Source organism: Trachurus japonicus, chromosome 19 (genome assembly GCF_045865225.1).
Source record: "Trachurus japonicus isolate A0001 chromosome 19, Traja_1.0".
Lineage (NCBI taxonomy): Eukaryota > Metazoa > Chordata > Actinopteri > Carangiformes > Carangidae > Trachurus > Trachurus japonicus.
In genome coordinates, this window is record NC_140925.1 from 4,734,584 (window position 1) to 4,759,569 (window position 24,986).

Genomic DNA, 24,986 nt, shown 5'->3' on the forward strand with positions numbered 1-24,986 from the left:
GGGACTTGACTTCAGCGTTGTTCATTTCATGTTAGGTAGTTAGAAGTTTATATAAAGCTCCTTCAGAATAAAGGTAGATGTTTATATTAAAGCTCCTTCAGAATAAAAGTAGATGTTTATATTAAAGCTCCTTCAGAATAAAGGTAGATGTTTATATTTAGCTCCTTCAGAATAAAGGTAGATGTTTATATTAAAGCTCCTTCAGAATAAAGGTAGATGTTTATATTAAAGCTCCTTCAGAATAAAGGTAGATGTTTGTATTAAATGGTGCGTTCCAGGCAACCCGTAACTCGTGTTTTTCCGACCTGTTCCTATGGTTACCCGTTGGAATGTACGGTCAAGCTTGTAACTTCCCACCTGTGAACTCGTACTAGATCGATCTACTCCCAGTTCCCAGTTAGTAACTCGTAACTTGCCCTGGAACGCTACAAACTCGTAACTGGTGACTTGAAGTCGTGACTTACGGGTTCAAAAGCCTGCCTGGAACGCACCAAAAGCTCCTTCAGAATAAAGGTAGTTGTTTATATTAAAGCTCCTTCAGAATAAAGGTAGTTGTTTATATTTAAGCTCCTTCAGAATAAAGGTAGATGTTCATATTAAAAATAGATAAATCATTTCATGAAGTCATTTCTGTTTTTCAATTGCAATTTCAATTGCAAATCAAATTCATTGTCCAGATTTTAAACAGGTTGGATAAATTGGCCAATGACGTTATAACTGACAGTTGCTAATATTTCTTTTCATTACATTCATTAAAATCAGATTCTGCAGGTGAAATTGCAATAATAAAGAGTCTTGACTTGACTTGATTTGCCCAAGAAAAAATGACTTGAGACTTGCACATGTGACTTGTTCCCGTCATTAGCAGCTACAGATGCTTTCACCATGAGCGTTAGTTAGTTAGTTAGTTAGTTAGTTAGTTAGTTAGTTAGTTAGTTAGTTAGTTAGTTAGTTAATTAACGGTCTCATGTCTCCGTGTCTGTGTCCCAGCTGGAGAACCAGGACTCGGTTCTGTCCCTGCTGAGGCAGACGGAGTCGGAGCTGAGCCTCATGATGCTGGACGCCATGCGGACCCAGGAGGACCCGCTCCAGAGACAGCGCCTCCTGGTGGAGGAGGAGAGACTCAAGTACCTCAACCAGGAGGAGCTGCTCATCCAGCAGCTGCAGTGAGTTGGAAACACTCTTTTTATTGAAGTTTTCAGTTTTTTCAACAATAAAGAAAAACAAACCAAAATGAAGAGCAAAATATATGATCATTCTCACAGATAATGAATTATACCTGAAAGTCCACCTTTAACAGGCCTTAGTTTGTTGCTCAGCCTGTAGTCTTTAGGAGAAGGTCAGTTTGTCCACGCATTGTATTTCGTTAACAGTGGTGATCCAGTCATTCCCTGATAGCAGATTTGTCTGCAGCCATTTCCATCTAATGTAATGGCCTTCTTGCTTGCAGCTAAGAGCACTAATATAAACATAAAAACAGTTACCCTTTAATTTACAGGCCGTTAATTATGTGATAATGTCAAGAAAAAGCCTAGAAATAACGATTGATTGCGTAGAAATGGCCTCGAAATTACGGTCAATTGCAAGGAGCAAAATTCTGGCCTTTCCCAAAAAATGCTGCTTCTTCCTCTACAGTGGTTTTAACTACTGTTTATTTGCATCAACGGTAACCCTTTAATTTACAGGCCGTCAAATACATGAAGAAATAGCCAAGAAATAATGGTCAATTTCATACTAATGTCAAGAAATAATGATTGCTTTTGGAGAAATTGCCCAGAATTAACGATCAATTGCAAAGGACATGGTGGAGAAAAATTCTGGCCTTTCCCAAAAATGCAAAGCATGAAAAGCATGTGTAATTTTTTGCCTTTATGAAAAACATGACATTACTATGAAATTGACCGTTATTTCTTGCCTATTTATTGATATTATCATGTAATATACAGCCTGTAAATGAAAGCGTTACCATAAAAACCTCTTTTACCAGAGCGACTTGGCTAAGAGAGCAGCGCACAAACAACTCTACATAGCAGAGTTATAGCAGCAATATATAGCAACAACATGAGAAGAATTACATGTAAAGATAGTTGTAATTTTACCCAGATACAGTGTAACAAAAGAAAAAATCAACTTCTAGACCAAAGATTGTTGTATTTCTCCATCAAGTTCTTGTCAGTATGGTTGAATATTATGAAAGTGATCTGCCTTCGTCTCTCCACAGTGTCTCAGTCTCAGTTTGTAGAGTTGAATCTTCATTTCTCAGACAGTTCCTGGTTTAAACTGAATCATTTAGTTCCTGTGCAGAGCTTCTTCTTCTCATTCAGCCGAGCGTTGACCTGAACCTGCTGCTATTCCTCCTCAGTGACCTGGAGAAGTCGGTGGAGGAGCTGCAGAGGAACTCGTCGGTGAACCACGGCCTGGTGACGGAGCACGACGTGGAGCAGAAGAGCAAAGAGCTGCGGATGCTGGGAGAGACGCTCACCGAGCTCAAGAGTGAGTTTTACTACATCAACTTTACAGCATCCAAGCTTCATGTTTTAATCTGCTTCAGTCATAAATACTCAAACAGACCAATTTCATACCAGGAAAAAAAAAGAAAACAGCGTGAATCATTAAACGCAGCGGCAGCAGCATCTGTCTCCACCGTCCAGCTCCTTGTTTTGGCTGAAATACTACGTGTTCGTCAAATTAATGTTACACCGAGTCACAGATGAATATTTATGAATCTTCCTGCAGCTTTAATTGATATTCATGAAGTCCTGGTTTTAACCTCCTGTTCAGCCGCTCTGACCCGTGTCCTCCTCGCTCCTCCTGAATATTAAAGACCGACTCCTCGGCTCAGAGGTGGGAGGGGCAGGAGGGAAGGAGGGGGGGATTATCTTCATTATTATTATTATTATTATAATAATACTGTGAGGACCAGTGATGGGCAAGTTACTTAAAAAAATTAATAAGCTATAGTTACGTTCCCATGAAAGCAACTGAGTTACTACATTATAAGTACCTAATTACCAAGAAAAGTAACTATTGCGTTACTTTTTTATATAAATATAAATGAAAAATAAATAAATATAAAATGATCAAATATGTCAAATTACTTGCACATTTCAACTGGTGTTTTATTATTTTGTGACGGGACTTGAGTCAAGTTAACGGCACATTTTATTGTCAGTAACGGTTTTGGCGTTATAACAGGGGAAACAGTAACTTTTTGAATTACCTGTTACCGAAAAAATAAGCGCCGTTAGTAACGTTGTTTATTTATAATCAGAGGTGGGTAGAGCAGCCAAATATTTTACTCAACTAAGAGTATTGTTACTTTAGAATAATATTACTCAAAATAAAAAGTAAAAAGTAGCCATCCAAATATTTACTTGAGTAAGAGTAAGAAAGTACCTGGTGGAAAACCTACTCAACTGCTGAGTAACTGCTGATTAATTGTTTAATAATCAACGCATGAATGTGATCAAATACACAAAAACATAAAATAACAATGAACAAATTTAGATATTGCCAAAGAACAACACTTAAAGGGATAGTTCTACATTTTGTCAAATTGGCCCATTGCCATAATCCCTATAGTCATAGCAGTAGGTTCGTTACCTTTAATTGTCGGTGCAAGCAATTTTAGAACGGCGGAGCAGAGCCGCGAGCTGCTCAGAGCTACGCTACGGAGGCTCATGGGATTTCTTGGTTTCCCCTCATCAAACTCATCAAATACACAATCCAACAACTCCACAACGCTCTGGTGGACAAGTTGTGACCTGCACATTCACCACGCTATGAGATAATAACACAACGTTACCAGACGGAGTTGTTTTAGAGGGAAATTCATGCAAAACAGCTGATGCGCGTTCCTGTTCCTGAAATCCCATTAGCCTCCGTAGCGTAGCTCTGAGCAGCTCGCGGCTCTGCTCCGCCGTTCTAAAAACAGCTTGCACCGACAATTTAAGGTAACAAACCTACTGCTATGACTATAGCGATTATGGCAATGGGCCAATTTGCCAAAATGTTGAACTATCCCCTTAACAACTAAGACAATATATGAAATCTTTACAAGGTAAATTCAACCACAATAACTTACATAAACTTGCATACAGAAGTCTATGAACTGTCCATAAACTCCACCCTCATCCTCCTCTTCTTCACCTCTCTCTCTCCTCTCAGACCAGTTCCCCAGCCTGCAGAGTAAGATGCGGGTGGTGCTGCGGGTGGAGGTGGAGGCTGTGAAGTTCCTGAAAGAGGAGCCTCACCGCCTGGACGCCCTGCTGAAGCGCTGCAACACCATGACGGACGCACTCAGCACGCTGCGCAGGTAAACAAATCAAACACGCCTCAGTTTGTTTCTCACACATATGTTTTTTTTTTTCCTCCTTCCTACAGTTTTTATTTTTTATTTTTTTCAAATTAAACTCTACAGGGTGCTGGATTATTTAAAGAATCAAGGTCAATGTTTATATCAAAGCTCCTTCAGAATAAGGGTCAATGTTTCTATTATAGCTCCTTCAGAATAAAGGTAGATGTTTACATTAAAGCTCCTTCAGAATAAAGGTCAATGAATATATTATAGCTCCTTCAGAATAAAGGTAGATGTTTCTATTGAAGCTCCTTCAGAATAAAGGTCAATTAATATATTATAGCTCCTTCAGAATAAAGGTCAATGTTTCTATTGAAGCTCCTTCAGAATAAAGGTAGATGTTTCTATTGAAGCTCCTTCAGAATAAAGGTCAATTAATATATTATAGCTCCTTCAGAATAAAGGTAAATGTTTGTATTGAAGCTCCTTCAGAATAAAGGTAGATGTTTCTATTGAAGCTCCTTCAGAATAAAGGTCAATTAATATATTAGAGCTCCTTCAGAATAAAGGTAAATGTTTGTATTGAAGCTCCTTCAGAATAAAGGTAGATGTTTCTATTGAAGCTCCTTCAGAATAAAGGTCAATTAATATATTAGAGCTCCTTCAGAATAAAGGTACATGTTTGTATTGAAGCTCCTTCAGAATAACAGTAGATGTTTCTATTGAAGCTCTTTCTGAATAAAGGTAAATGTTTATATTAAAGTTCTAGGAAAACATCAAGACGATTATCTAAAGATGCTCTTATCTTCACTAATTTATTGATTGGAAGCCATAATTTCTATTATAAAGATGTGCAGACAGAGAGCAGCACATTTATATACAGGGACTTATTTAATTAATTCAAACAAAAGCTTGTGAAGGCGGCGTAGGAAATTAAAAACACTGTCGTTTAAATTGGTCTTTTATCTAAATTGCAGATGTTCAACAAAGTCTGAAAAGCGTCTGAGTGATGTTGAGAATCAGATGAGAGACTCTTTACCTTCTAATCGCCCTCAGTCTACAAAGGATTTCCAAGGATAACTTTTTAAAGATTAAGATTTAAGAGATTTAAAGCAGAACTTTAATGATTTCTGATGCACGGGGCGAAGCATCAGACACTAAATAATTACCTGTTAGTCCTGCAGGAAAAGGTTCAGAGTGGAAACTGAGAGACATCAGAGCAGCAGCAGCACTTCTTCTTCTTCTGGTCAGAGAGATGATTAATTCATCAAAGCAACTTGTTTACTTGTCAAAATCCACCTCTGTGTCGACCAGTGTGTGAAATGTTTCTCTTCTACAACCTGAGTTTTACTTCTGTGACTTTTTAAACCACTTAGTTTATTATCTTAAAGCTCCTGTAGAGAGACAACACAGTCATATTGTTTCATACTGGTACTTTATTTTTTTTATGCAAAGCAAGAACTGTCATAGATAATAATATTTAGTTTTAAACATTTGTGCACAAACATTTGGTAACCCTTTAATTTACAGGCCGCTAATTACATGATAATGTCAAGATATAGCCTAGAAATAACAATTAATTGCATAGTAATGTCAAGAAATAGCCTAGAAATAACAATTAATTGCATAGTAATGTCAAGAAATAGCCAAGAAATAACAATTAATTGCATAGTAATGTCCAGATATAGCCTAGAAAAAACAATTAATTGCATAGTAATGTCTAGATATAGCCTAGAAATAACGATCTATTTCATAATAATGTCACGTTTTTTATAAAGGCATATGATTTCACATGCTTTTTATGCTTTCAATTTTTGGGAAAAGCCAGAATTTTTCTCCACTGAGTCTTTGCATTTGACCGTTATTTCTGGGCTTTTTCTACGCAATCAATCATTATGTCTTATTTCCTATATTTCTCGACACTACTATGAAACTGACCGTTATTTCTAGGCTATTTCTTGACATCATTACGCAATAACTTGTTATTTCTTGGCTATTTCTTGACATTATCACGTAATTAGCGGCCTGTAAATTAAAGGGTTACCAAACTTTTTTTTTTTATTGTGGTTTGAAACGATTAGACGGTTGATAAATAAATCAAATAATCTCCAGATGTGTTTTGCATCATTGTAGTTTAACATCTTAGTTTTTGAATGCAGATTAATCAGTATTAAAATGCTGATCAGGGCGTAAAGATGTCGACCATCTGTCTCTGCTCTGATTTCCTGTCTGTATGATAAATAAATGTTCCTCGGTTTCAGGCTCTAATGAATATGTAAATATGCAAATGAGATGAAGTTGATGAGTGTGTGTGTGTGTTTCCTGTGTCCAGGTTGTTGTTGTTGCTGACTCAGTCTAGGACCTTGACGGTGTCCTGTGTGTATTGTAGTGTTTTCTATCCCTCCTATATGTACAGACAAGTGACCGAGGGCGGAGTCTGGAAATGCCCCGACGACCTCACCGGCCAATCACAGAAGCGGATCGAGGACACGTGTCGCGGCGCCGACCTGGACATCCTGAACAGCCCCCCCCTCAGCCTCTCCGACCTCAGCACCAGCGCCGGCCTCGCCAACTGGATGCCCGTGTCCAGCGCTGGCAGCGGCGACGCTGACGCCTCGGGGCCGGAGCAGGACGTCCAGTCCTCCATGACCTTCAGAAACCGAGTCCTGGACGAGCTGCCGAGCCGACGGCCCGCTGATAAGTCTGTGTCGGCTGAAGTCCGACTGGTAATTATCAGCTGCTGATTATTGTTGTGTGTGTGATTATTGTTGTGTGTGTGATTATTGTTGTGTGTGTCTCTCTGAAGTCGACACCAGTTCATCAAGGATATCTCCGGAACGCCGATGGGTAGTGACGTAATTCTTCTTTTACTGAAAACGGGACATTTCAGCCGTTTAAACACGACCTCGGCTGTGAGTGTAGCTCTGGCAGAAGTTGAGTAATCCAGCCTTAAAGCAGAAGTAAGCAGAATGTTTGTGTTAATATAAGTCTTAAATAGTTATATCTTCCGACAGCAATCACTTAAATAGAGTGTTTGGTCTGAAACACGGGTTTGTCAGTCACTCTGCTCTGCTGTAAGCCGAGGAGAAAACTTTCCTTGTATCCTACAACCTTTATCCAATGAGGAGAGAGAACGGCATAAAGGGGCGGTCCTCTCTGTGTGTGCAGCCAAGGGATGCGCGTGAATGTGGTGACGTAGGGACGAGGGCGGGGACTGCTAACTCCATCGGCTGAAGAGAAGTTAGCCAAAACGACCGGATCGCTTACTTCTGCTTTAAATGAGACCTCGGCTGTGAGTGTAGCTCTGACAGAAGCTGAGTAATCCAGCCTTAAAATCAAGGATCCCATAGGAAACGTGTTTACCATCACACTATGTGCCACAGAGAGTTCATTTATTGTACATCCAGACGGTTGATGCTCCGCTGCCTTGTATGATCGCGATTATCGGGAAAATCAGCTGTAAATGCAATTAATAATGCATAGATTACCATTTACAGATATTACACAAGCTAAGACCAAGGCATGATCATATCATATGGAAGGAGAAAGTTTGTTCACTGCAGGAAATGAGACAAAAAAAGCCAGTGCCCCCCATGGAAATGTCAGACCTGTGATGTGATTGCAGACAGAAACTGATTTCATGTCAGGCGAGTGGGGCATTTTTGTAAATAATGTAAATAATATAATTTTGTATCATAATTAGAGCCTTTATTATTTCCCCCTTAATCCTCAATACTTCAAAGAACAGTTATATAGAGTCTAAAAAGAAGTTTTTATTATAGTATAGTATAGTAGTATAGTTCTGTGTGTTTCCAAGAAAGAAATTTGAATTTTATTTTCCGTTTTATATTTTCCTTTCTTTTTCTGATCTTATAGCTTTTTCTACATTCATATGACTCCACTACAGAATGAATATTCTTAAAGCCAAGGTTGTCCTGAAAAAAAGGATGTCAGTTACCTGATTGTGCATCACAGGGCAGAGGTTTTTATAAGGATTTTTGATTTGATTTGATTGATTTTGATTTCTTACATGTAAAATGACAAAACAAAATATAAAAAAATACATTTAAAAGAAGGATAACGTACACACAGCTACACATACTCTCTATTTCTACCACACAAACACAGATGCATCCTGTATACACACATATCTGAAAAGGAAAGACTTTTTTTTAATACCCAAGCAGACCAGGCGAGAGAAATACAGAGGAAAAATGCCTCAGACTCTGAAGGGTTAAACAAATTTAAAATAGAGTCTGACAGTGTTTTAGGCTTTCATTGAGACTGTGTAGTAGCAGCAGCAGCAGCCTGTGTGTGTATGTGTCTCATCTCTCGTGTGTGTGTGTGTGTGTCAGGCAGCGGAGCGGGACTGGGAGGAGAAACGAGCCAGTTTGACCCAGTTCAGCGCCCAGGACATCAACCGGCTGCTGGAGGAGACTCAGGCCGAGCTGATGAAGGCCATCCCAGACCTGGACTTCGCTGCCCGGCACATCAACAAGCCCGCCGTGCCCCCCAAGCCCCAGATCACCATCCCCATAACCGCCACCACCGCCACTTCCCCTGCAGCCGCTGCCACCGGCGGGACCTCGGCCACCGGCACCAACACCAACAACAACACCCCCACCAACACCCCCACCCCCAGCGGGGACCAGCAGCCGGGCAAAGTGCAGCTGGCCGCCCAGAAGCTGAACAGCCTGGAGGGAGGGGGGTCGCACCGAGGGTCAGGTGGGTCCGTGTGTGTGTGTGCTGAAAGTCGTGATGGAAAGATGATGGTTCATTTACATGGAGCCAAATATTCGATTTGTGATTATGATATCGTAAATGAAAGGTGTCATGATAGACTCTATGACACCTTTCATTTTGCTTGATTATGAAGGACAACACAGAGAAAAACATAGATTTGAGTGTATTTCTCAACTCAAAACATACACATTTTAAGTAACATATATTAATATTCTAAATAAATAAACACGTAAAAGTAACTTCTGTCCAGTGTGAGGATCATTTTCCAAGACCTGTCTTTATTAACTCAGTGTTTCCCTTACTGTTTATTTTGTGTGTTCTTCTCATTATATAAAAAAGAGTTAACTTTTTTGTGCAATTTCATAGTCTATTACTATCAATTTATTACATTTACTGCGATGTATTTCTCTGAAACTGAATGAAAATGCTGCAGCTAAATCAGAATAAATAGGCCCAAGCCGAAATTGAATTTGGTTTCAGAGAGGTGGAATAAACCTTTTCTTAAACCAATCAAAAGTAAAAAAAAAAAAATTATCATGTAAACAGTGAAACTGAATGTTGTCTGGTTTCGTTCTTTCTGCTGAACGTGAACGTGTGTGGATTTATAAAAGTTATCACTAGAGGAAAGTAATTCAGCAATTCATATTTTCTTATGATAATATTAGATATTTACACAGCTAACATTCAGTTAGAGCCACAGACTGCACATCTTTAAATTAGACCTCTGGGGCTGAGAGAGGAATAATCATAATAACAATCTGGTTAAATGTTCAAAATAAGCTGCAACTGTCAAAAAAAACACTTGTGTTTTGTTGGATGTGTTAGTGTACGGTGTCACAACGTGTGTCAGGCTGTAGCAGCTGAAAATGTACCGGAAAATGAGAAAAGAGAAAAGAAAAGAGTGGGAGAAGTGCTCACGTTCACTTCTCCCATTGGAGTCAATAGACTCAAGACCTGCTGCTGCTGCTGGGCTCCTAAAGGGGGCGGAGTCATGGTCTACTGGTCTCCTAAAGGGGGCGGAGTCATGGGCTGATGGACTCCTAAAGGGGGCGGAGTCACGGCCTGCTGGTCTCCTAAAGGGGGCGGAGTCACGGCCTGCTGGTCTCCTAAAGGGGGCGGAGTCACGGCCTGCTGGTCTCCTAAAGGGGGCGGAGTCACGGCCTGCTGGTCTCCTAAAGGGGGCGGAGTCACGGGCTACTGGTCTCCTAAAGGGGGCGGAGTCATGGAGAAACCCATGGGACACAGAGACAGGAAGGAAACTGACTTGTAGTGGAGCTTGTTTCTTAAATCGTTTTTTTTTTCATGTCGTCCTCTGTCTGTCTGCAGTTGACCTCAGCGTGGCCCGGTACCGGACGGAGAAACCCTCCAAGTCTCCGCCCCCTCCTCCCCCGCGGAGGAGCTTCCCGTCGGCGCACGGCCTCACCACCAACCGCACCGGAGAGGTGGTCGTCACCGCCAAGAACATGAAGGTGAGAAACTCAGTTTAATGTCTCCTCAGCTAATAAACAACTTATTTCTCATAATATTGACTGATTATAATCAAAAACACAGAGGAGGTGGAGGTGGATCTTTATGACTCTAATGGTGCTAAATGTTTAAATGTCTCTGAGTTTACGAGCAGTTCAATTATCATTTCTCACTTTTTTGACCTTTTTATAGTCAAAATGTTTCATAGATAAATTGACAAAATCATCAGCAGGTTTAAACCGGTGATTAAAATATTCATTAGCTGCGTCGGTGGCGTCCTAACGATCCGCCTTCTGAAACCGAAGGTGAAGTTGTTCCAGGTCGAGTCCAGGTCCTGGTTTTAGCCCAGGTGTCGGTAATGAAGCTGCTGGAGTCTGTCAGAACGGCTCATTAGCTCTTCATTAACACGCTGAGCAGGTCTGTGAGCGCTGAGTGAACTAAGAGCAGAGGCTTTAAATAAACAAACAGGCACACAGGAGCAGAGTGATGGAGCTGCTGCTGCTGCTGTAACCAGGACCGTCACTGTATTACCACAATATCTATCTGTAATTAAAGATAGTTCACCCAAAATTGAAATTGCACTCATTATCTACTCACCCTCATGTCGACTAAGGGCTGGGAGAAGTTTCAGAGTCCTCCGTGGCTTCTCTGAGTTACAGGGGGTCTCGGCGTAGCAGTGCATGTCCATATAACGGTTTGGATGCCAACTGTCTTCATAACAAAAAGACACACCAAAAAACATCCAAATACCTCCCGAGATTTGGACAAATTTCGCATTTCGGGGCTTCAATACAAGACGGACATTACATACGAGCACTATGGGGGTATTTGGATGTTTTTTGGTGTGTCTTTTTGTTACGAAGACAGTTGGTATCCATTTGCAACCGTCATATGGACTGCTACACCGAGACCCCCTGTAACTCAGAGAAGCCACGGAGGACTCTGAAACTTCTCCCAGCCCTTAGTCGACATGAGGGTGAGTAGATAATGAGTGAAATTTCAATTTTGAGTGAACTATTCCTTTAAATGCAGTCAAAAAGGCGCGACTGAAGGATGAAGGTAAATCTACTGTAGACCAGGAACCAGAACCAGAACCGCATTGAGGCCTGTTCATCATCGAGCTAACAGCAATATGAGAATGAAAAAAAAAAAAAGATCCCACTGGATATCATCGTCTATCTGTGTAAATCCAGAGCGACGCCGGCACCTCGTCGTCATCCGTCCATCTGTCGGGCACTTTCTTCTTCTTCTTCTTCTGGGACTTTTTCTTGAACAACAGTCACAAATCAAAACAAACCGTCGCCTGCAGCAGCTGATGATTTTAATAGGGACCTATTACGTTTTTCAAGCTTTTCAGACTGTTTGAAATGTTGGATACTTGCTTTAGAGCAATGGTTCTCAAAGTGGGGTCTGGGGACCACCAGGGGTCCTCGAGAGGGTTGAAGGGGGTCCCCAACTTTTTCTTAAAATTTTTGATGACTTTTGGAGACACTTTTTCTAGACTTTTTTTTTTTGAGAAATTTTTACCGCTTTTTCTAGAAGATTTTTTACTTTTTTTGGTTTGTTTTTGAAATGTTACCCCTTTTTGTAGAATTTTAACCACTTTTTTTTCTAGAAATGTTTACGTTTTCCCTGAAATTTCTCAACAATATTTCCAGAAATTCACACCATTGGCCCTAATTTGAATGTACATTGAAAAAAAAAGTAATGTTCGTTGTATGTCTGGTGTTTGCTTGAAAATTTCGTCCAACGGGGGTCCGTGGTCTAATTTGTGTCAATTAAGGGGTCCTTGATGTAAAAAGGTTTGAGAACCACTGCTCTAGAGGACGTGAAAGTGCCATATCATGAGGCAGGCGTGTGTTAAAGCAAACGCTCGAGTCTGGAGAGTTTTTTCTAAAATCTCTTTTTGTTACGTCACAACAGAGCGAAGCAGAAAAGAGCCAGAATGGAGGAGTGTACAGACAGCTTGTAAACTTTCAATAGTGTCCCAATGGGGTCCAATGTCATATTAAAAGCCCCTAAAATGAGCATAAATGGTTTTGGGGGGGTAAATAAGAAATGCGGCGAATGCTTGACTAATCAGAAATGTTCAGCCCTGCAGACCACAACCCCTAAAACTCCTGAAGCTTTATTAAAAGGATAGTTCACCCAAAATTGAAATTTCACTCATTATCTACTCACCCTCATGTCGACTAAGGGCTGTGAGAAGTTTCAGAGTCCTCCGTGCCTTCTCGGAGTTACAGGGGGTCTCGGCGTAGCAGTGCATGTCCATATAACGGTTGCAAATGGATACCAACTGTCTTCGTAACAAAAAGACACACCAAAAAACATCCAAATACCTCCATGCTGCTCGTATGTAATGTCCGTCTTGTATTGAAGCCCTGAAATGCAAAATTGTCCCGAAAAAAATTAAATAAGTCTATATTTCAAGCTTGTTTTGTAGCTCCTCTTCCCGGTTCGTCCAAATTTGAACAAGCTTGAAATATAGACTTATTTAATTTTTTTCGGGACAATTTCGCATTTCGGGGCTTCAATAGAGGAGCTTCGAGAAGCTTCCGCCACAAAACAAGCTTGAAGCTTGGTGTGTCTTTTTGTTACGAAGACAGTTGGTATCCATTTGCAACCGTTATATTGACATGCACTGCTACACCGACACCCCCTGTAACTCAGAGAAGCCACGGAGGACTCTGAAACTTCTCCCAGCCCTTAGTCCACATGAGGGTGAGTAGATAATGAGTGAACTATCCCTTTAAATACCACCACCCCCCTCAACACCAGACTCATTCACCCCAGAACTGAATCCAGAGCCCTGGTTCCTGAGGTGTAACTTCAGCTGGGCGTTGAAAGCCTCGGCTCTCCTCCGTCTCCTCCGTGTGTGGGTTCAGGATCATGTTTAATGAGCCGTGTCGGAGTCTGACCCACATTCAGAAGAAGCAGCAGCAGCAGCAGCAGCTTCCTGTTTGTGGGTGAAGAGGAGCCGAGTCCTCGCTGATCTCAGAGCAGCCTGAGATCTTTATTGGATGAAACCAGCCGAGGTCCCAGAGGAAAGTTTTCATCATCATCACCGTTGTTGTGTTCAGACAGAGTCAGACAGAGAGTTCCTGAACCACTTTACACCTTCCTGCTCTTTTTAAATCTTTCTTCTCCTTCACTGATGAATCTGTTCTGTTCTCTTCATGTCCGATCACCGACTCGACTCTAAATGTTCAGCTTGTTCTCACATGTCCAGCTCCTTTTGTTTCCGTCTCCTACCGGCGAGTGAAGAGGAACTAGTAATTTAATAATAACATACCAATATTCAGATCTTTCATTAATGTACAATTTAGACAAGTAGATGTTTGTATTAAAGCTCCTTCAAATAAAGATAGATGTTTGTAAGCTCCTTCAAAATAAAGGTAGATGCTTGTGTTAAAGCTCCTTCAAAATAAAGGTAGAAGTTTTTTGTTAAAGCTCCTTCAAAATAAAGGTAGATGTTTGTGTTAAAGCTCCTTCAAAATAAAGGTAGATGTTTGTGTTAAAGCTCCTTCAAAATAAAGGTAGATGTTTGTGTTAAAGCTCCTTCAAAATAAAGGTAGATATGTGTATTAAAGTTCCTTCAAAATAAAGGTAGATGTTTGTGTTAAAGCTCCTTCAAAATAAAGGTAGATGTTTGTATTAAAACTCCTTCAAAATAAAGGTAGATGTTTGCATCATATTATACAGAAGAAGAGGAAAATATGGAGGTTGATTTATGTTCTTCGATTCAAACTATAATAAAATCTAAAATATATAACATTTATTTTTCTTATGGATCATCACTTTCTGATCAATTGTAAAGTCGTTACCCGGTGACTTCATCATTGATCCGCTGTCGCTGCTCGTTCCCACTGGAGCTTTAAAAGATCATGTTTTATAAAAATGTCAACGAGCTGCAGGAAGCTGTGAAGGTGTCGGCCTCATTCGCTGTTGTAACACGTCACCATGGAGACGTTTCATTGTTTTATGTTTGTCTTGAAGATGGATGATGACGCCGACCTGCCCAAAACGCTGGTGAAGCTGCGGCGGACCCCCTCCGACACCCCGCGGCCCGCCTCCACCCCGCCCGTCATCGCTGCGTCTGCCATTCAAGACGAGGACGACGAGGAGAAGATCATCGCCGAGCTGGAGGTGAGTCCTCGCCATTGTTGCCGTGGAGACGAGCCGATGATGATGAGCGGACGCTGACATTTTCAATTATCGTTGTTTTTTCATTTTATTATTTTTTCATCATTTTGCACATGAAGTGGGTGTGATAACGTGTCTGTGCCGCACTCTCTCACACACAACAACAACAACAACATCATCATCTTCATCCACCGCCACGGATCAAAGGTGTTTCAGAGAACAGGTTGTAGTAAACACAGCGCCCCCCCCAACCCCCCCTGCACCCTCGGCTCCCTGGGCAGAAAGGTAAATGTAAAACTCACCTGAGACTTCCTGTCCGCCTCCTCCTCCTCCTCCTTTTTTACTCTTTCACTCAAGTCTTTCTAAAACTAAAAACAGAAACTTCGCCTACTACAGCATCTCAATAAATGAGAATATCATGGAAAAGTCCATTTTACAGTTATCATCAAAAAGCCTCAACATATAGATGGACATACTTTTCAGAAAGCCAATATTAAAAAATGCTGTTTTTAACTGGTCTTTTGTAATATTCAACTTTTTGGAGATACTGATACTGAATTAAATAAATAAAGACATGAAATGTTTCATTCTGTGTGTAATGGATCTATATAATGTAGCTATTAGTTTCACTGAATTACTGACATAAATAAACGTTTCCATGATATTTTCATGTATTGAGATGCAACTGTACATTTTTTTTACCTTTAAATTATACATGCAAATTAAATAGGAAAGACAATCAGATATCTATATTTCATCAAATGTGACACTGAACTTCTCTTTCCAACCTTTTTAACTCCTCCTCCTCCGTCCTTTATTTTCTCCTTCACTCCGTTCTTCCTTAAACTAAATACAGAAACCTCACCTGCTGCAGTTTATATACATTTATACACGTTTAAAGTATATTTACGCGATATTAGGAAGAAAGAAAAACAGATGCAATGTCTTTATATTTGATCAGATGTTATTCTGAACTTCTCTTTCCAATCTTTTTAACTCCTCCTCATCCCTCCTTTATTTACTCCTTCACTCAGTTCTTACTGTAAGGAAACCTCACCTGCTGCAGTTTATATACATTTATATACCTTTAAATTATATATTTATGTGAAATATAATTGAAGAAGAAAGAAAACCAGATGCAACGTCTTTATATTTGATCAGATGTGACACTGAACTTTCTCTTTCCAATCTTTTTTAACTCCTCCTCCGTCCTTTATTTATTCCTTTGCTCTGTTCTTCCTTAAACTAAATACCGAAACCTCACCTGCTGCAGTTTATATACATTTATATACGTTTAAATTATATTTACGTGATATGAAGAAGAAAGAAAACCAGATGCAAAGTCTTTATATTTCATCAGATGTGACACTGAACTTCTCTTTCCAACCTTTTTAACTCATCTTCCTTGTGTGCATCATGCTCTTTGTTTGTTTGTTTGTTTGTGAATCTCTGGACGAGCTCGTGCTGAAACAAACCGTCGCCGTGTAAACGTGAGTGAGTTAGTGAGTCAGCGTGTGGACGGAGCCAGACGCCGCCTTTAGTTTAGAGAGCGAGCGAACGCACCCTGACAGCCGCAGTGACACACTGAGCTGAGTTAAAGAGGTCTTGTTTTTGTGGGGAATTATCGCACAACGGCGTTAAGCAGGTAGCTGTCAGAATAAAGGACGGAGAGGGGGAGGGAGGGAGGAGGGAGGGGAGGAGGGATTCAGGTTCAGACTGCAGACTGATTCTGTGAAAGAATCTATTTTCCTCCTGCAGGCGTTTTTAAATGCAGAGCCTGTATAATTTTTTTTTTTTTTTTTTTTAATCCAGTCGAGGCGTTTAGGTCACTGTTTTATCTGTGAAGTTCGTGTCGGCTCTGATTAATGTTCACTCGGTAAAAACCTCGTCTCCTTCTAATGTCGCTCATTAAAACAACATCTTCCTGCAGCGGAGAGCGTTTTCTCTCCGCCGCTGCAGGAGGAGTCATGAACCTTGACAGGACACTTCAGGTTCTGTCTGTAAATCCCCCTCACTCACTCTCACTGTTTGTTTGTTTGGAAGTTATTAATCATTTATTTGACACAACTGTTTGTTAATAATTCGTCTCGTGTTTTGAAGGAGGAAATGTTAATGTTTCAGTGTTGATTTGAATCAACACTGAACGCCTCACATGCAGAATATTGGCAGGCTACAATTTACAGACCTTTGCCAGATCCTATAAATGCTTCAATGGACACTACAATTTACAGATGTCCCATAAACACCTCAAGCGCAGACTTTGAGTATAGATGCTGTAACATGTAGACTGTCAGTAGATTTTACAATGTACGAATCTTCCTTAAATGCATCACTTACCATCGGAAGACACTACAATTTACAGATGTGCTCTAATTGCTTCACATGCATAACATCACTAGATGCGCTACAATGTACAGACGTCCCCTGAACGCCTCACTTGCAGAATATTGGCAATTTACACATTTCTTAAATGCATCACACATTTACCATATCCTATGTTTCATACAGTCCCCTAAACGTCTCTAAACGCTACAATTTACAGATCTTCCCTAAATACCTCATGTACCATCAGTAGACATTACAATTTCCAGATGTCCCCTAAACGTCTCACATGCAGACTATGAGTAGATGCTGTAATTTACAGATCTTCCCTAAACATTTTCTATACTATGTATAGATGGTACAATTCACAGATGTCCCCTAAACGCCTCACTGTGCAGAGTATCAGTAGATTTTACAATTTACAGATGTTTCCTAAACGCATCAGACCTTTGCCAGATCCTATAAAACTCTACAATTTCCAGAGCTTTCCTAAATGCCTCACATTACATCAGCAGACATTAAAATTTCCAGATGTCCCCTAAACGCCTCACATGCAGACTCTCAGTAGACACCAGACGCTGAGTCCTGATTATGAGGTCGCAGCAGCATCAGTGTGCTGTGTCGTGTTGTTCTGGAGGGTTAAAGGGGACATATTATGTAAATATCACTTTCTGAAGGCTCTTTAACATATATTTAGGGGTTTGTCTTGCTTTCCAGCTCCAAAAATGTGAGAATTGACACACAAAAATCAGTAATTTTCAGGCTCCCTAGGTTGAAATCCATGTGGTTTTACAAGCTGTTCCCTCAGTTGTCTTCCAGTGATGTAACTAGGATTTGAATTTGCATAACCCCACCCCTACCTGGTACCGGTAGAAGGGGCGGGGCAAGCAGTGGCTCATTTGCATTTAAAGGGACAGGCACTGAAACCAGCCGTTCTGAACAGGGCTGCTTTGAGAGGATGAAAAGAGCTGTGATGTTTGATCCTTGAGGTATTTTGACCAAAGCATATCACAGACATGTCTTTAAGACACCTGGGAACTATTTTAATTTGTTGAAAAGGGGCAGAATATGTCTCCTTTAAAGCAGAAGTAAGCGATCCGGTGGTTTTGGCTAACTTCTTGTCAGCCGATGGAGTTAGCAGTCCCCGCCCTCGTCCCTACGTCACCACATTGAGGACCGCCCCTTTATGCCGTTCTCTCTCCTCATTGGATAAAGGTTGTAGGATACAAGGAAAGTTTTCTCCTCGGCTTACAGCAGAGCAGAGTGACTGACAGACCCGTGTTTCGGACCAAACACTCTATATAAGTGATTGCTGTCGGAAGATATAACTATTTAAGACTTATATTAACACAAACATTCCGCTTACTTCTGCTTTAAGTGTGTTTATAAATTACTCCAGTGTCAAGGGCCACTTTGCTGTGTGGCCTTCGTCTTTCTCCTGGTTTTGCTGCAGTGTCTGTTCTCAGTGTCGGTGCTGAAGTGAAACTCAGATGAGACGTTTACTAACACTTTTCTTCTTCTTTTCTTTCTCGTGGCGTCCACAGAACAGCACCAACTCCCCGGGGCCGACGAAGGGCCCCACGGTGGCGGCGCGGCTCAAGCACCTGCAGCAGGGCAGCCTGGAGAGGCCCAAGACCCGCAAGCAGCAGAAAGAGGATTTCCCCAAAGTCCAGGGCCAGCAGCAGGTATTCCACTTCTAACCCCCTCCACCTCTGAAGCTTCTCCGCCTCTCCGCCGACACCTCAGAGGAAGCCCCGCCCCCTCTACCTACCTACCCACGACTCCTGCAGGACGAGAGAAACTGTTTAGGGCCCCGACCAGCAGACAATCTGAGAGGGGGGTGAGGGAGTGGTTTTTACCAGTTGTTGATGTGTGTTTTGACTTTTTGCGTTACTGGATCTAACGTAGCCTGAGTAGACATCAAAGTTTTTGTCGTACGAGTTCTGTCGATGTTTTGATTTCCTGAGGGAGGTGGAGGAGGAGTGGGGGGTTTGGGGGGGTGGGGGGTCCTTGCTGGTGCTTGTGACTGATCCAAGTAGCTTTACTCCAACAGTCACACTGCAAAAATTCAAAATCTTACCAAGAATATTTGTCTTATTTCTAGTCAAAATGTCATTTCTAGTCAAAATAAATTTAATTATACTTAAAATAAGACTCACCACATTTAAAACGTAGCTTGTTTTTAGACACTTTTTAATTTTTTCAAGCAAATATTCCACTTTAAATAAGTAGAAAAATCTGACAGTGGAGCAAGTTTTTCTTTCTTATTACAAGCACAAAAAATTTGCTTTGACTGGCAAATTTTTCTACTTATTTCAATTGAAAATTAGTTTGAAACAAGTGAAAATTATCTAAAAACAAAGTTAATTTTTAGGTGATGAGTCTTATTTTAAGTGGAAAGAGATTAGTTTTGACTAGAAATGAGACATTTTGACAAGAAATAAGACAAATATTCTTGGAAATATTTTGAGTTTTTGCAGTGCAGACGTATCTACATCCACACTTTGCCTCCAGTGTGCGACACAAATCTCCCAACAAATGCCACGGAACGATTTCCCTCATCTCCAAGTGATGATTTCACCATGATCCATGTTTTCCCTCCTCCTCCTCCTCCTCCTCTTCCTCCCCCCATCCCTCTCTTCTTCATCATCTCACCTGCTGCTCCTTTTGTATTGTACCTGTCCTTTAAATCTCAAGGTGAGCAGAGGAAACACAACGCTATATAGCTCCATGAGACTTTGCCTTTAATCAGCTCTGACGCTACGACTTTATTATGCAACACGACAGAAGCACAAAGAGCGAAGTGACCTGAACCGTTTCCAGCTTTTAATTTAATGTGCAATAAAGACGTTTTAAAGGAGGAAAAAGAGGAGAAACTAAAACGCACATGAAGAAAAGGAAGTGGAGGATCTGAACATTACCTGCAGCTGCTCAACTACTGACAACATTAATCACCTCTGAAATATTTTACTTTGAAAATCAAATCGTAGATGTGAAATCTAGAAAAAAGAAAAAAAAAACTTCTAGATCGTATGGAAAATGTAAGTGAATCTTTTGATAACTGATGATATAAAATATTAAAGTAGCTGTTTTCAGTTGCTCATAATAATTCAGATTCCTCTGATCTTTCTTTGCTTCTCTAACTCAAACATCCACACACACTCTCACACACACACACACACACTGGAGGTGAACTGAACTTCAAAATAAAGGTCAATCATTTAAGTTCAGTTTATTACATTTATAATTTTATCAGGGACCAAGAATAAAACAAACAAACAACAACAACAAGAAAAGAGCTCCGCTCCCTCTGCTGTTGATAGTCAATACAACACAAATAATACAACTTCATGCATTTATACAGATATACAGATTTCAGAACGACCTTATGTAACATTCATAAATAAAGTACGTTTATATATATATATATATAGAAATAAAAATATAGAATAGAACTATAATAGAAATAAAAGTATCTGATAGTGATGAAACTGGATTCTTAAGTTTTTTAAATCTACAGGATTTATTTCAGGAGGCGGCGACATGAGAATCAGTCCCACGTGTTCTCTGATTATCGGTTTCCGTCGTTTTCAAGCGACCAGGAGAAAAAAAAAACAAGCTGCTTCGTCCTGTGGTGCAATAAACCGTCCAATCAGAGCTGAGTATGTATGTAAATCGGCCCCTCGGAGCTCAGAGAGCGTGAGGTCGGACTCGGCGGACTCAGGCTCCACTCGTCTTATCTGCAGCTGCAGACTCTGCTGCCCTCGACCCGCTGAGCTCAGAGACCGCCGTCGTCCTCGGCCACGGTCGCTTAGAAAGGGAAGGGGGGGAAAAAAAAAAAAAAGCTTCCAGAAAATCCTCTGAGAGAGAGAACGATAACGCGTCCAGAGAGAGAGAGAGGAGGAGGAGGAGGAGGAGGAGCGGCTCAAACCAGGTTCACCCTCCGTCACCGTCTCTGTTGCTGAGCTGCAGCTTCAGGATCATTTTCACTCATCAGTGAATTCATCATTAAACATGCAGAGTTCATTCAGAGCTCAGAGCAGCTCGGCATCATGGGACGGATCCTCAGACACGTCCACGTCGCAGAGAGGACAGAGTCTCAGAGAGGACCGAGTCTCAGAGAGGACCGAGTCTAGAGAGGACCGAGTCTCAGAGAGGACCGAGTCTCAGAGAGGACCGAGTCTAGAGAGGACCGAGTCTCAGAGAGGACCGAGTCTAGAGAGGACCGAGTCTCAGAGAGGACCGAGTCTAGAGAGGACCGAGTCTCAGAGAGGACCGAGTCTCAGAGAGGACAGAGTCTAGAGAGGACAGAGTCTCTGATAGTCCTGTTATCTCATGACTAACATGACCAAGCACAGTTTGGAGCCTCGTTTCCTTTCGGTCAAGGACTCGGACTTAGACTCGGACTCGGTCTCGGACTCGATCTCAGACTCGGTCTCAGACTCGGTCTCGGACTCGGACTCGGACTTAGACTTGGATTCGGACTCGGACTCGGACTCGGTCTCAGACTTAGACTCGGACTCGGTCTCAGACTCGGACTCGGGCTTAGACTCGGTCTCAGACTCGGTCTCAGACTCGGACTCAGACTTGGTCACAGACTCGGACTCGATCTCGGACTCGATCTCAGACTCGGTCTCAGACTCGGTCTCGGACTCGGACTCGGACTTGGACTCGGTCTCAGACTTAGACTCGGTCTCAGACTCGGACTCAGACTTGGTCACAGACTTGGTCACAGACTCGGACTCGGGCTTAGACTCGGTCTCAGACTCGGTCTCAGACTCGGTCTCAGACTTGGACTTAGGACTTGGACCTGGTCCCGTTTGGGTCAGTGTGAAAGCACATCGCACTCTAATGCACCAAAACTAGTGCGGCCTGAGGAGGTGGTCTCGGTTCGGCTCCAGCCGAACTCTGGTGCACTAGTTGATGTCTGAAAGCAACCGCGCTCTGGTGCGACCCAACTGCCAGGCGAACTCAACAAGTTTGAGCTAAAAGGGCTCCCGTAGTTGTTGACAACGGGTTAACGCAGCGGGGAGACCGCCCGGTGCTCCGGTGCTCCTCCGGTCCTACGCAGCTCTGTCCCCACAAACGAAGCAGCAGCAGCGGGGCAGCCGGTCGGTCCGTGTCCGCTGAGTCCGCTCAGACACCGACAGGTCGGCGGCTCCGTCCCTTGTGTCCGCGGAGCAGCTGGTTACCGAGCAGCAGAGGTCCGCCCGTGTTTAACGTTTAACCGGGAACTAACGGACCGAGCTGGGTGAACGCAACCGGAAACCAGCCGGAAGCACCAAACTAGAAAAGTAGATCGGAACTATCGTTTGCCAAGAGTTATACATACAAACAATATAGAAATAAATGACCAGAGCTACTAACAACCGGCTCTTTTTGAGTCTCCATCATGAAAGTTTTATCAATCAGCGCTTTCAGATTTCAACCGGTAGTCATGGAGACATGACGTTCTCCAAGTTTGGTCCCGAGTGACAAAAAGCAGGTGTGAAAGCAACCGCACTAACTGAAAAATTAAACAATGTATCATTTTAACATTTGGTGCGCACTAGGGTGTGCACTAAACATGTGTGAAAACACCCTTAGACTCGGACTCGGTCAAAGACTCAGACTCGGTCTCAGACTCGGTCTCAGACTTGGACTCGGTCTCAGACTCGGACTCGGACTCGGTCTCAGACTTGGACTCGGTCTCATACTCGGACTCGGACTCGGACTCAGACTTGGTCACAGACTCGGACTCGATCTCAGACTCGATCTCAGACTCGGTCACAGACTCGGACTCGGACTCAGACTTGGTCTCAGACTCGGTCTCAGACTCGGACTCGGTCTCAGACTTGGACTTGGTCTCAGACTCGGTCAAAGACTCGGACTCGGTCTCAGACTCGGACTCGGTCAACGACTCAGAGTCGGACTTGGACTTGGTCAAAGACTCGGACTCGGTCACAGACTCATTTCTGCTTTAAACGATGATCAGGACGTTCAGGTTTTCCTTTCTAGTTGATTTATTTTTTGGCTCATTTGGAGCTAAACTCCTCCTCCTCCTCTTCTCCTCTCCTCCCTGTTTCATCCTCCTCTCCCGTCCTTGTCTCCTCTGGTTTCGTCTCCTCTCTTCGCTGTCTCTCCTCATCTCTTCTTTCCTTGTCTCCTTTCATTCTCCTCTCCTCGTCTCTGCATCTCTCTCCTCCCTCCTTTTTTCTCCTCCTCCTCCTCTTACTTCCTCTTAAATCCTGCCTTTTCTTCCTCTATGCTCCCACTTCCTTGTCTCCTCTTTCTTCCTCTTAATCTCTCCTCATTTCTCCTTCCCTATTTTCTTCCTCCTCCTCCTCTACTTGCCTCTTTTCTTTCCTCTCCTCCTCCTCCTCTCTCCTCCCATTGTCCTTCCTCCTCTTCGTCTCTCTCTCTCTCTTCCTCTTGTCTCATGTCCTTGTTTCCTCTCCTCGCTCTGCTGTCTTCTCCTGTATATTACTGCCTCCCCCCCTCTTCTCCTCCCCCCTCTTCCCCTCCTCCTCCTTACAGCTGAATCAGGACACATTTAGTCGCTCTCATCTCAGCGTCCTCTCTCTCTCTCTCTCTCTCTCTTTCTCTCCTCTTTTCTCTCGTCTCGAGCACGAGGACGATCACGCCGTTGCACCAAAAACCTGACGTCTCCGTCGACCAATCAGGACGTAGAAGCCCAGAGTAGTGTGGAGGGGAGAGGAGGGGAGAGGGGGATTGGGGGCGGGGCTTCATAAACCTTCTCAGACTGACAGATTGAAGAGAAACTTGAACATTTGTCTGTTTGTAAATTTTGATTTGTGTCTTTTTTCTTTTCCCCCTCCCCCTTCTCCTCCCCCCTCCCTCCTTGTCACTGCTTCTCGTTTCCATTTAATGTTTTTTTTTCTGTTCACTCTTCTTTTTTTTTCGGCTCTTAAATCCCTCTCTCCTCCTCCTCCTCCTCCTGCTGCTTTTTTTGGGGCAGTGCTGAGCTTTTTGTCACCGACTCTTGCTTCTCGCGCCGCAACAGAAACTCTGCTCGTCATCAGTTTCTCTCCGCCGCGCTCTCTCTCTCTCTCTCTCTTTTCTCCCTCTTTTCTTTCTCTCTTTCTCTCTCTCTTTCTGCTGCTTCGCTCCCTCCATCCTCTGTCTGCTCCTCAGGTCTCTCAGGTCTCAGCCGGACTTAAAACGTGAGGAGCGAGAAACTCCGTCGTTCTGCTCTCAGACCCTGATTTTGACACTAACAGAGCCAACTAACAGGAAGTGACATCATCACAGCTCGACACTAATTAGCCGCAGTCTGAGGGCGTGTGGAGTCGAGTCGCTACTAACATGTATGTTGCAAATCCATCGTCCAACACCACATCTAACAGGTCCACATGCTAAAAACACACACACTACAGAGGGAAAACAAAAATGGAGGATGACCTTATTATGGTTTGTCTTAAATTAATAATAATTAATGAGGCGCTCGTTATGTGTTTGAATTTTCCATTTGGATCGGTTGGCGGCCATGTTTGTTGATAAACGCGTCCCGGTCGCTCGCTCTCATTGGCTGCTGAGGTTTTTTGTTTTTTTTTAATCCTAAATATTAAATTTCAGATCATTAAGGCTCCAACTGCGATAATCGTGTCGACACAAAACACATGAGGATTATTTTAGTTTAGTTGGCGACAAACTTCGGGCCAATCAGGTCAGCCAAACTAATTAATAACACAAGAGTCAATTTGTAGTTAATTATAAAACAACAACGAGCTGGAAGGAAGAGAAGAGAAGAGTCAGTGGAGGTGTTGTTGTTGTTGTTATTAATATTATTACTGTTAGGGGGCGGGGCAACAGTTTGAGTGACAGAGTGTGAGAACCAATCAGAGGCCAACCTGCGGAGAGGATCAATCTGATTGGACGGTTCAGTGTGATTGTTGTTGTGTTGTGACAGCGGGGACACGTGTGGAGACTTAAAGCACAGAAACGGAGCGTGAAGTTTTTATGAAGCGTTGGACAGAGACACTGTGAGTGTTTATACGACTGACGGTCGAGTGAA

General features: G+C 42.4%; 1 protein-coding gene across 6 annotated transcripts in view; it reads left to right on the forward strand.

Moving 5' to 3' along the window:
- Positions 1-24,238, forward strand: part of srcin1b (SRC kinase signaling inhibitor 1b) — a 139,022-nt gene extending 114,784 nt beyond the window's left edge. For 3 of the 6 annotated variants that reach the window (XM_085760815.1, XM_085760817.1, XM_085760818.1), the window contains exons 12-20: positions 991-1,166; positions 2,363-2,493; positions 4,168-4,315; positions 6,687-7,023; positions 8,653-9,022; positions 10,367-10,509; positions 14,504-14,653; positions 18,517-19,024; positions 19,453-19,679. In XM_085760815.1, coding sequence (XP_085616941.1) covers positions 991-1,166; positions 2,363-2,493; positions 4,168-4,315; positions 6,687-7,023; positions 8,653-9,022; positions 10,367-10,509; positions 14,504-14,653; positions 18,517-18,672 — 1,611 coding nt within the window. In that variant the 3' untranslated portion in view covers positions 18,673-19,024; positions 19,453-19,679. Of the gene's footprint in view, positions 1-990; positions 1,167-2,362; positions 2,494-4,167; positions 4,316-6,686; positions 7,024-8,652; positions 9,023-10,366; positions 10,510-14,503; positions 14,654-14,857; positions 14,936-18,516; positions 19,025-19,452; positions 19,680-23,930 lie in introns of those variants that run through there. The other 3 variants (XM_085760814.1, XM_085760813.1, XM_085760816.1) reach the window with 3 other exon arrangements.
- The last annotated feature ends 748 nt before the right edge of the window (positions 24,239-24,986 follow it).